The sequence below is a fragment of the Hydra vulgaris genome, chromosome 10 (genome assembly GCF_038396675.1).
Source record: "Hydra vulgaris chromosome 10, alternate assembly HydraT2T_AEP".
Taxonomy (NCBI): Eukaryota; Metazoa; Cnidaria; class Hydrozoa; order Anthoathecata; family Hydridae; genus Hydra; species Hydra vulgaris.
In genome coordinates, this window is record NC_088929.1 from 30,915,024 (window position 1) to 30,927,500 (window position 12,477).

Below are 12,477 nucleotides of genomic sequence, written 5' to 3' on the forward strand. Positions count from 1 at the left end.
TATAGATATATATATATATATATATCAGGCCTTGTTACGAGATTTCACTGCGTAACAAAAACGCGTAACGCATTTCTAAGTAACTCTACTCAGCAAATATATTTTGTATTGTTAGAAGTTATATTGCGTCACTAGCGTCTTTTCAAGTATCGCATTGTAATTAAAGTTACTTTATTAACGCTTTAAAAATAATACAGTTTTTTTTCCGACTATAACAAAAGTTACAAATAAAATCTAAGTTCCTATTTGAAAAATCATTTTTATTATTTTAACATGAATTAAATTTTATTTTGAAAAAAATACTTTTTTCATAAAACGTAAAATAATATTTGTTTATTTCTTATAATTTTGCAGTTGGTTTTTGGTTATTTTATTAACTGTTAATAAATTTTTTCTTATTTATTTTGTGAACTCTTTTTAATAATGTTTTTAAACAATAAAGAGTTCTTTTTTATTATTTATCAGTTACCGACAACATATTTGTTATCATAATTTATTTTGATAAATTAAACGAATGTCATTAAAACTTTACGTTATTGAATTAACAATAAACAAAATATCTTATTAATAAAATATTTAAATCAAAGTAAATCATGCATTTTTTAAACTATTATGACAAAAAATAATTTTTATATTTAAAAGGAATTTATATATTTAATTCCTTAAGATAAAACTTAACACTTTATTTTTTTTAACTAATTTTTAACAGCAAAAAAATTATTAAGTAAACTGTTTCTTTAACAAAAAATCTATTAGTTTACAATTGCGGTTAAATGCTTACGACTTTTTTTCTTCCGAATAAACGTCACGTTAACAAAATCAAAAGATAATTTAAATATTCTTAAAGATAAAAGTTTTTGCATAGCGCAAAACTGCTGAACGCGTAGGCAAATCGCCTTTTCGCAGGCAAAATGCGAGCTTCGTAACGCTTCTTAACAAGGCCTGATATATATATATATTATTATTATTATTGTTATTATTATTATAAAATATATATATATATATATATATATATATATATATATATATATATATATATATATATATATATATATATATATATATATTAGGGTGGCTCTTAAAACAAAATTTTTGAAAAAAACCTGTTCCTACCCCTTTACTTTGTTCTATATAATACTAAAACACTAGGTTTAAAATTTTTTTGAACAAAAAATTATTTTAGGGGTAGCTCAAGACCCTTAAAAATTTGACTGGTCCCTAAAATTTTTAAAATAAAAGTTCTTCTAAAGTATGTCAACCTGGTACTCAAAAGAAGTGAAATTATATAAAAACTTCAAAAACAGTAATTTAAAACTTGAAAATAATAACTTTTTTTATTTTCAGCCTAAAAACAATAGTTTTTATGCATTTATTTAAGAAAAAAATAATATTTTTGTAAATTGATTATTATTTTTAAAGTTTTTATATAATTTCGCTTCTTTTGAGTACCAGGTTGGCATACTTTAGAAGAACTTTTATTTCAAAAATTTTAGGAACCAGTCAAATTTTTAAGGGTCTTGAGCTACCCCTAAAATAATTTTTTGTTCAAAAAAATTTTAAACCTAGTGTTTTGGTATTATATAGAACAAAGTAAAGGGGTAGGAACAGGTTCTTTTCAAAAATGTTGTTTTAAGAGCCACCCTAATATATATATATATATATATATATATATATATATATATATATATATATATATATATATATATATATATATATATATATATATATATATATATGTATGTATGTATGTATGTATGTATGTATGTATGTATGTATGTATGTATATATGCCATCTTTGTCATTGTCTAAGCCTTGTTTCAAAATTTTTATTGGTATGGTTTTATTTACTACTGCTGTAAATATTTACTATAAATTAATAAATGATATATACTGTATTACATTTTTTATATATAACTAACCTGCTTTGTGGCTTTTATGAATTAGCGTATTTAAAACTCCCAAAATATCATCTGCGTCAACTTGATCAATACAATTACTTGTTGCAACAGTCACAGATGCCATATTAATATCTTGTAACTAACAACATCAGGTGTGTAAAGTTAAAAATAAAGTTTGTACCATATTTCACTTGAAACTTCATGCCTGCAAATAAGTTATTCCAAATTATATCTTTTAGAGTTGAAACTTATAGAGTTTTAGAACTAGCTCATTGTGGTAAATAATTATTACTTGTGGTTTTAGCTTTTTTTTGTCCACTTTGAGCGCTTGCTAAAAGCAAGACCATGACATTTTTTAAATTAAAAAAAATTGTGATCTCTAATATTTAAAAATTTTTGATAGTAAAAAAATAATTTAAAATTAAACATTTTCTTAGTTCAAATATTCCATTAAAAAGATTAAGATTTTAAAATTAAAAATATTCAGATTCAAATTAAAAACAAGGAAGATTAGGTTTTTCTTTTTTATATATTGTTGCTTGAGTTATTGACTACTGGAACATACGTAGGAAATGCAGTGATTTGTTTGTACAATAGCAGTTATTATCTTCTTGTTTAATTCTTCACATCTTTTTTAACTTAATGATGACCATTTTTACAGGAAGTCTTTGCAGCTTTACTGATAGCTTTACCTTTTGTTTTAAATATAAGTTTATCTTATAACTTCCGCTTATTACAGGTGGCTTAAAATTTAGGTTCAGACTGAGTCCAGTGTCCACATTGTGTTTGATTATTTGATTCAACAAACTATTATTCTCAAAAGATCGACTTTTTTGTCTTTATCAACTCAACATAAACACATCCATCTCCTGTTTTAAAGGTCAAAAAATTAAAAAAAAATGCAATTTTAATTTGTTCAACGGTTTCTATCTTATGTGAACCTGCTGAATGGTTAAAAAAAATATGAATTAAAAATAACTTCATCAAAAAATCTCTGAAAAAAATTAGTATCTATCAGTTTCAACTTATTTCAACATCTCATTAGTTGCAATTTAATTCAGTTGCAGCTTATTTCAACATCTCATCTGTTGCAACTTTAGTCAGTTTCAACTTCTTTCAACATCTCATCAGTTGATACTTTAATCAGTTTCAACTTATTTCAATATCTCATCAGTTACAACTTTAATCTGTTTCAACTTATTTCAACATCTCATCAGTTGCGACTTATTTCAGCATCTCATACAGAGAGTGAAGAACATTAAATTTTTTTTTGCATTATGTGCAAAAGTTTGAAAAAGTTATTAAATTGAAAAAAATAAAGTATAAAAGTATATAATAGTATTTTATATAAAAAAATATATATGATAAAAGTATATATGTGATAAAAATAAAAAAAAGTAAATATATATGATAAAAATAAATAAAAAATTGTATAATATATAAATTATATTAAAATTGATTTAGATGAACTTAATTTTGATGATTTTGCTTCAGATACGATGTGATGATGATTGTTCCTGTGCTGTAGATGATTTGCATAGCCAAATTTCTGATGTTGTGAAACATGTGAAATTGCGTGTAAGTAAATATGTTATTTCTTTAAAGAGATTTCTAACTAGTAGAAACATATTTATTTGAAAGAACACTACCATGTAATAAAATTCTTCATACTAGCTACAATTAAAATTATAATTAAATTTGTTCAGCAATTAAAATGTGATCAAAATTAACAAAAATTTAAATAGTTAGAACTAATACGTAATAAATAAAATATTTAATAAATGATAAGAGTTTATTAAGTAAAATTTTTAACTAAAGGTATTTACAACAGACAATTTTATGTAAATCTTTTTGCAGTTCAAGACTGATTATTTTTATTGTGATACTATCACAATAGGAAGATTACCATTCAAGGTTTACCAGCTTCTTTTAACCTTAGCTTCAATTAAATTGGTAGCTTTATATCAGAGTGGTAAAATGTTTGTCTCTTGAAAAAAAAAAACTTCTGGCTGTCTGAAGATTTTCTTTTATGTTTGTTAAAACATTTTTACTATACCTTGTATGTACATTGAAGCAAATGATCTATTTCTATTTTTATTTGTTACACTTTTCTTTTTTATATTCTAAAAAAAAAACCTAAATATTATTTCTACCTTAGTATAAGATATGTGGTATACCATTATGATAAAAAACTATATGACAAATGATTATTTGTAATATAATTTTCTACCTTAAGGTTGAAAGTTATACCTTACTAAAGGTATATCCCATATCCTACCCTGAGGTAGAATTTTTTGCCTTTTTTTTTTTTAAAGAGTGTCAAATTTTAGTTTAAAGTTTTTAAATCCACGTTTTTTAAGGACATTCAAAAAAATTTGTAAGAGGTTTAAAAATATTTAAAGTGAAAAAAAAAGATTTAGATTTTTATTAATGTATGATAATTTATATTAATGTATGATAATTTGTTTTCTAAGAGTTTTATGAGAGGTTTAATGTTACTATAAATTTTATACTATTTTTAAATGTATGCTTATTGTTATTTGGAGGCTGATATTTTTTAAAAATTATTATATTATCTTTTCAAATTTTATCAAGTTATAGGCATTCTTTTTTCAGGCATTATCATTAAACCATTACTCTGGTAAAGACTTAAATCATTTTAAAACCTTTTAAACTTTCTCATGAGAGAGATTTTAGATTTATGAGTTCACAAAATTCCACTCTGCTGTAACTGCTTGTTGTTACATCAAACCATTGGTTGTTTTTTCTTCCCCATCTCCTTATTAAAAAAAGCTTTTCTAATTTGTTCTTTTTATTAATTTTTTTGTTTTTTTTAAGAACTCTTTTTGTAAATATATTAACCCAATTTACATTGAATTTAAAACATCCAAATGCCCATCCAGACATTAACTTATTTTACAAATATGTCACCTTTACATCTCTCTGTTAAAAAAAGCCTTATTCCAAAAATTCATTAAATCATTTTAAGTGAAAAAATCTTCAAAAGTTTATTTTTATGCATAAAAACAAATAAAATACTAAGAGTAAAATATTATTTAAAAAAATATTTATATGTGTTAATAAAGCCATGCTCAAAAAACTAACACTTCGTTAAACTTGACAGAGATACATAAATAGTGTATGTTTTTGTGCCTTAAATCAAAGTATTTATTTTATTTACTGGCAAAAGAATAATAATATAAATAAGAATAAGAATATATAATAAAAATTATTAATTATTTTTAATTAGTCATTTAAGCACATAAAAATTGCAGGATTTTTAAAGTATATTTAGTTTATTCTCAAAATAAATTTATTATTAGCAACTAGGTCAAAATTCAGACAAGTCATAAGTTACACCAGCCCAAAATTTTCTCCAAATTAAGGCAATTTATCAAAGTATAAAGTTATACAATAACTCTATACTTTGATAAATGTATTTTTTGTTAATAGAAACAATGTCTAACTAGGATAAAAAAGTTCAGTGGTTCAACTGATAAGCCAACTTTTGGACTCGGTTCGAACATAAATTATCATCTTTTTTTATTAATTTTAATTCGCCCCCAACAAGACTATTATTTAATAGGCAACCACTCTTATGTTGGGAATTAATAGAAAACAAAAAATAAATTTAAAGAACATGGAAATGGTTGCCAGAAGACTTGAAAAGTTGTAGGTTGTATGAGTCAGAAAAACATGAAGATAGAAGAGAGTTCCAAAGGGCTGAAGTGCGAGGAAAAAAATTAGACAAACAAAAGTTTTTAGAGCTTGCAGGTACAGATACAGTAAAAGGATGTCACTTTGCTGAATGACAAGTCAAGCAAGAATGCTGATGATAGTTATTTTTTAGGCTAAAGTTATTTCTTTTTGAAAAATTCTGCTATTGGTGACAGTGCAAATATAAAACTTGCAACAGTTGGCAATGCTCTTCCTATTAAACTGTACAGAGACAAGATGATATCTTTAGACTTGTTTAAATATTAAAAAAAGGCTTACACTTTCATTAAGTGGCTTAGCGCCTGCGTAAATGGTTCGCTAAGCCAACAGATTGTGCGATATCAAAAAAGTAAAAACAGAAATTTCCTTAATATAAATTTCCTTTATATAAACAGAAAGAATTTTGAATAAAAAAGTTGTTTAAATAAAAAAAGAAGTAGGTTTTTTTTATATGCATGTCTTTATATGAGCATGCATGGACATTTTTTTGTTTAGCTGACTTGGCCACTGCTTTTAAATAGTTTGATAATTTTTGTGCATTTCAAAAATGGCGCTTAAAATCTAAAGTAAACTAAATAATAGTGAAAACAAAAACCATAAAGAGAAAAAAGAAAATAAATCTTAACCTAAGAGAAATTTAAAAAAAAAGTAAAAAAGTAAGCTATAAACCAAATTTTTATCTTTTAAATTTAAAAGCGTTTTGTTTAATAGACTTTCATAAAAGTTTCTAAGTTCATTATTTCAAACTGATTTACAAACGAAATTTTTATTAATTTTGTTGCAGTAAGTTATAGCAGGAATAAATAGGCTGGTGTGGGGTTTATAGCACACCATTTTATGTAAAAATTCAATGCCGCTTGATATAAACGCCTTACTAAATTTTAAGATTTATCTTTTCTTTTTTCTTTTTTTTACTGTTTTTGTTTTCTTATTTTTAGGTTGCCAAAAAATTTAAACGAAAATAAAACATCTGCAACATGCAATCTATTTGAGAATTATATAAAGAAAATAATCTATTTGAGAAAAATATAAAGAAAGAACAAATTTTAAATTATGTTTACAAAAATTAAAAAATTATCTAGCTATTTAAAAGCTGTGGCCAAGTCAGCAAAACAAAAATTGTACATGCATTGTATATATAAAATGGGTGGTAACTAAAAATCCGGACTAACTTTAACTGACTTTTAAATGTCATAAGCTAAACTTTTTTTTTTATTCCTATATCCATTTTAAAGCTTATTTAATTCTCTATAAGTTAACTTGTTTTTAGATAATTAATAAAAATTAAGATAATAATGATGTTCAAGCAAGAAGATTTAAGTAAAATTAAGTGACCGAGTTTCGATGAAGTAAGCCGGTTGAAAATTTGGATGTAGTCATTCACATATTGTTAAAACTCTTGCCAAGTACACTGACATAAAAACTTATACAAAATAGGGTAAACCTAATTGTTAAGAGAACCAGATTGAGCGAATCAAGACCGAAATTGATCGTCTTTATTGCAATTTTCAAGGAAAATCTGTCATCCTTGAAGACGAGTCTTACTTCACGCTGTCACACTCAATGATAAACGGAAACAGCACCTACTACTCTAGCGACAGAGACAATACTCCACCAAGCATTAAATTTTGCAAAAAGTTTGAACCCAAGCTGTTTGTCTGGCTGGCTGCTTCTGACAAAGATATTTCCGAGCCATTTTTCGTCCCCAGCCGCCTTGCAGTCAATAAAGCCATCTAAAAAATGTTTACAATTGTATTAAGAGAAGATTAGTGTCGTTTATCAACACTCATCATGCTGATGGTAATTATGTGTTTTGGCTGGACCTGGCCTTATCGTATTATGCCGTGACCAACTGCTATAAGACTCACAAAATCAATTTTGTAAAAAAAATGACAATCCACCAGCTGTACCAGAGTGTTGCCCAATCGAAGACTTTTGCGCTATTCTGAAAGGCAAAGTGTATAAGGGTAACTGGCAAGCAAAAAAGTTGACCTTGACCTTGTATTTTCACTTTTTTGGTCAACTTGTCTTCGAGTTGGTCGAATCCGAAGAAACAGACTGGTTGCAGACAAACTTAATTAAAATAAATAAACTAAAAACTCTATTTAATGATATTTTTATTTAATCTCTATCTTGAAAACTATGGGACCCTTGAAAGTATGTCCAGATTTTTAGTAGCCACCCGTTATATATATATATATTTATGTATAAGATATTTGGACCTGCTCTTGCAGCCAACCTCCAACCATTATCACATCGTCATAATCTGCTTCTTTTTCTCTTTTCTAAAAATACTATAATGGGCACTGCTCTAAAGAGCTAGTGTCTCACAAGAGACACTAGCTCTTTCGTCTACTAAAATTCATTCTGGTGTTAATCGTCAATTAATTAATTCTCATTCTTTTACTGTGACTGTTCCTAAGTGCTATAAAAATTCTTATTCGTCTTGTTTTTTTCCTAGAACATCAGTTCTTTGGAATTTGCTTTCTTCATCTTTTTTTCCTGATTCATATAATTTGCAATATTTTAAGTCATCTGTTAATTGTTATCTTGCTCTATAAATTTAATCTTTTCTCTTCCAGTAACTTTCAACTCTAATAGTGGTTGCTTGCAGCCTTGTTAGAAGTGAAGATATTAAATATATATATAAAAGTATATATATAGAACCCTTAGATGTTGTCCGAAAGTTTTTTCCATATTTTGTTGACAAAAAGTAAAAATTAAAATGCAAGACCGGAATTTTTTTTTTTTAATAATGATAGACTGCCTGCCCCAACCAAACCCTCAGTCGATGTAGCAGCACTCCCTTGCGGGTCAGGCTATTTGTCAGTCGATGTAGCAGCACTCCCTTGCGAGTCAGGCTATTTGTCAGTCGATGTAGCAGCACTCCCTTGCGAGTCAGGCTATTTGTCAGTCGATGTAGCAGCACTCCCTTGCGAGTCAGGCTATAAGATAGTCGATGTAGCAACACTCCGCGCATGATTTACAGTAAAAAAAAATAAAAATAAAAACATTTTATTAAAAAAAATAAAAATAAAAACATTTTATTAAAAAAAATAAAAATAAAAACATTGTTTATATTGTTAAAAACATTCAGAATGTTTTAAAAACATTCAGAATGTTTTAAAAACATTCAGAATGTTTTAAAAACATTCAGAATGTTTTTAAAAACATTCTGGTCAATTAAATTTGCGTTTTTGTGGTTTTTTTATATAACAATTAATTTGTAATTAAATTAATGGTTTTGACTTTCGTCCAACACGAAAATGTTGGACAAAAGTCAAAAGTAATTAAAAGTGACGTATGTGTTGGCGTAAGAATCACTTTTTTCCTTCCGCTCTTCCCAAAGCCAACAAACTATAGATCTATATATATATATAAATATATATATATATATATCAATTATAATTTAATGTCAAATATTTACATATTTCTACATATATCTACATATATCTGCCTATATATTCTGCATATATGTACCTATTTAACTTGTTCAAGTCATAATATATATATATATATATATATATATATATATATATATATATATATATATATATATATATATATATATATATATATATATATATATATATATATATCAATTATAATTTAATGTCAAATTAATGATATCTACCTATTTAACTTGTTCAAGTCATAATTAATTTTTTTTTGTTAAAAGGACCGCGGGAGCTTGATTTCAGAATGGGTAATACCTTATCAAGATATTGAAGTTGGCACACTAATTGGCACTGGAAGAGTAGGAAAAGTGTACAAGTAGGTATTGATTAAAACTTGATTTTTATAAGTAATTTTTTTATTTAAATTATGTTTTAATATTTTAAAGGTTATTTATTGTTACAAATCTATTGTTTATAAAATATTTATTTATAGAAAATATAATTAAAAATTATTAATTAAGAACTTATAAAACAAAAATTATAATTAAAAATTACCTAATTAATAATTAAGAATTTACCTAATTTAATTCCATGGCTCCTATATTGTTATTGTTGCACTATATGATTCTTGGATTTTGAATTTGGAAAAATTTTTTTTAACTCTACAATGTTTGAAGCATTGTCCACATAAGTTTCAGCTTCATGATTTCATGATGTCAGAAAATATTTTGAGTTAAAGTAGAAGTTTTACACTATGAAATTTAGTTTATATGTAAATATGTAAAATTAGTTATTAGATAAAAAGGATTTTTTTTTCTCTCCTTTTTTAAGAGGGTATATATAATATTGTTGTAGTGGTAGAATCCTTGCTTCATAAGCAAGTAGTTCAAAATTTTGATCCCCTCATATCTTTGAAAATGCAGAAATAAACTTTTTCCCTCCTCAAGTGACCAGTGACCTTTTTTGTCATTGTTTGATTTTTGAAGTTATAAACTTTTTTTTTTTTTCTTATTAAGGTGCTCCAAGAAGACCTAACTTTCTTATTACAGAGCACCCCTAAAGAGCATTTAACAAGGAAGTTCATGCCTCCTTCCTTACCATTTTTGCTTATCTGGCCAGAGCTGGCGTTAAACCTCTTTGTTCTGAGCCAGATCTCTAACTACTGTGCCATGGATGCTCATCACAGAGTTACAGAAAAAGTTGTAATAATTTAACAAACATTTAATTCTCAATAATTAACAAAATAAATTAGTCATTCTCCGCTGTAGTGGCTCCTTAGTCGAAATAAGAATTCAGTAAAAAGGAAAAAATAATTCAACTAAAAGTAAATGAAAGAAGTTTTAATATGGTTGCTAATAATAAACACCAATATTATACCTAGTAGGAAGATCAAAACCTTTTTACAAAAATTGTTTTTCAATGAATTCGAAGTTCAACAAATATAAATATATATTTATATGTATGTATGTGTGTGTGTGTGTCTATATATATATATATATATATATATATATATATATATATATATATATATATATATATATATATATTTATATATACAGTATTGGACAAAACATTTGCAACCAACATCGAACAATGCTAAAAAGTGTTCCTAATTTTACATGTCTTAAAAACGAAACAAACTATACTACCACAGCAAACAGTTCAGGAGTCTGGAGTCATAGAATGCCATGACATGAGCAATGGCAGAATTTTGTTGACAAGTGCCATTTTGCAGCGGACAAAACAAGTGCAACTTTTTTGGTTTGTTTCATTTTCTTAAGTCTGGTCCGTGTCAACGTCACGGAAGTTTTTTAATAATTAAAGGAAGTATCCAGAAGTTTCCAGAAACATGCAGATGCTTCCAGAAATTTCCAAAAGAAGCATCTGAAAGCATCCAGAAATATCCAGAAACATTCAGAAGCATCCAGACGCATCCAGAAGCTTCTAGAAGCATCGAAAAGAACCATCTAGAATCTTCCAGAACAGGTTCACACAGGTTCATTTTACTATATAAGAGACATGTAAATCGACATGTAATTCAGTCAGTATATGGAAGTCAATCAGTCAGTATTATCAAGACAATTTATCGAAGTGAGTTTTATCAAAGTGTTTTATCGAAGAAGATCAATACAAGAAGTGAAATACAACAAGCGTTTCATTACATCAATACAGTTCACATCCAACCAAGACGTTGTGTTCCACAGAGCATTATTGTATCATCACAAGGTAAATGTAACACGATAAGCCTTGAGAAGCGTGATTATTTATTTTTATTATTTTTATGACTTCAAGTGCAAAAATTGCTCTCGACAGTCTTGGATCGGAACTAAGAAAGAAAATTATCGGCGATTACATAAATGTCACAAAAAAGTACTTTTGATATACTATGTATAGGATCAGGACTATGTTCCAAATATTGTTCTACGGGGAAGTTGGCAGCAGATAACAAAGGTGGAAGACCACGTTCCACCACTTCTAGAGAGGATTCTATGATCTTCAGATCCGTCAAGAAGGATCCCCGAATATCATCAGTCGAGATACAAAAGCAATTAGAGCTGCCTGTATCGGACCGAACAATCAGACGACGTGCTGTTGAAGCCGGATTGTTTTCTTGACGCCCTGCAAAGAAACCGCTGATTTCACTAAAAAACTAGAAGAAAAGACTCCTGTTTGCTGCATCTCATATTGACTGGAATGTGCAGAAATGGTGAACTGTCCTGTTCAGTGATGAATCGAAGTTCAACATCATTGGGAGCCCTGACATTTGCCGTGTACGTCGACCGGCCGGAAAACGCCTCGATTTACGTTACTGCCATAAAACCGTGAAGCATGGTGGAGGCAATGTAATGGTCTGGGGGTGTTTTTCTGCTAACGGTCTAGGTACAATACATCGAAACGATGAAATAATGGACCGTTTTATGTATGAAAATATCCTGAAAGATGTTATGTTACCTCATGCTGAATGGAATATGCCAATAAAATTGGTTTTTTCAGCAAAACAACGATCCGAAACGCACTGCAAAAGTAGTCAAGCATTGGTTTCAAGACAACCACCTATCGGTGATGGATTGGCCACCTCAATCTCCGGATCTCAACCCTATCAAGAACCTGTGGGAGATCGTCAACTGCAGAATTAATCGTGAAGGTGTTCGTAATAAGGATCAACTGTTCGAACAAATCCAAAAGGCCTGGGCAGCAATTCCACAAAGTTTCATTGATCACTTAATCAAATCTATGCCTCGAAGATGCAAGGCTGTGATCGACAACAAAAGATTCGCCACGAAATATTGATAGCAAAATACAGCTTTGTCAACATTTTGTCGAGTTGCACTTGTTTTGTCCAGAAGGAAATCAACTTTTTTTAATACTTTTGATTAATTTATTAATTTTCGTGTACAAATAATGAACTTTGTGATGAATAAAACTTGAAGAACTTTGTCTCTAAACAGTTACATAGTTATTTC

General features: G+C 27.5%; 1 protein-coding gene across 1 annotated transcript in view; it reads left to right on the top strand.

Annotated features, from left to right (window-relative positions):
• The window catches only part of LOC101238411 (kinase suppressor of Ras 1), a 111,639-nt gene that overhangs the window by 57,066 nt on the left and 42,096 nt on the right, over positions 1–12,477 (top strand). The window contains exons 11-12 of the mRNA XM_065807764.1: positions 3,393–3,476; positions 9,295–9,389. Coding sequence (XP_065663836.1) covers positions 3,393–3,476; positions 9,295–9,389 — 179 coding nt within the window. The remainder of the gene's footprint in view (positions 1–3,392; positions 3,477–9,294; positions 9,390–12,477) is intronic.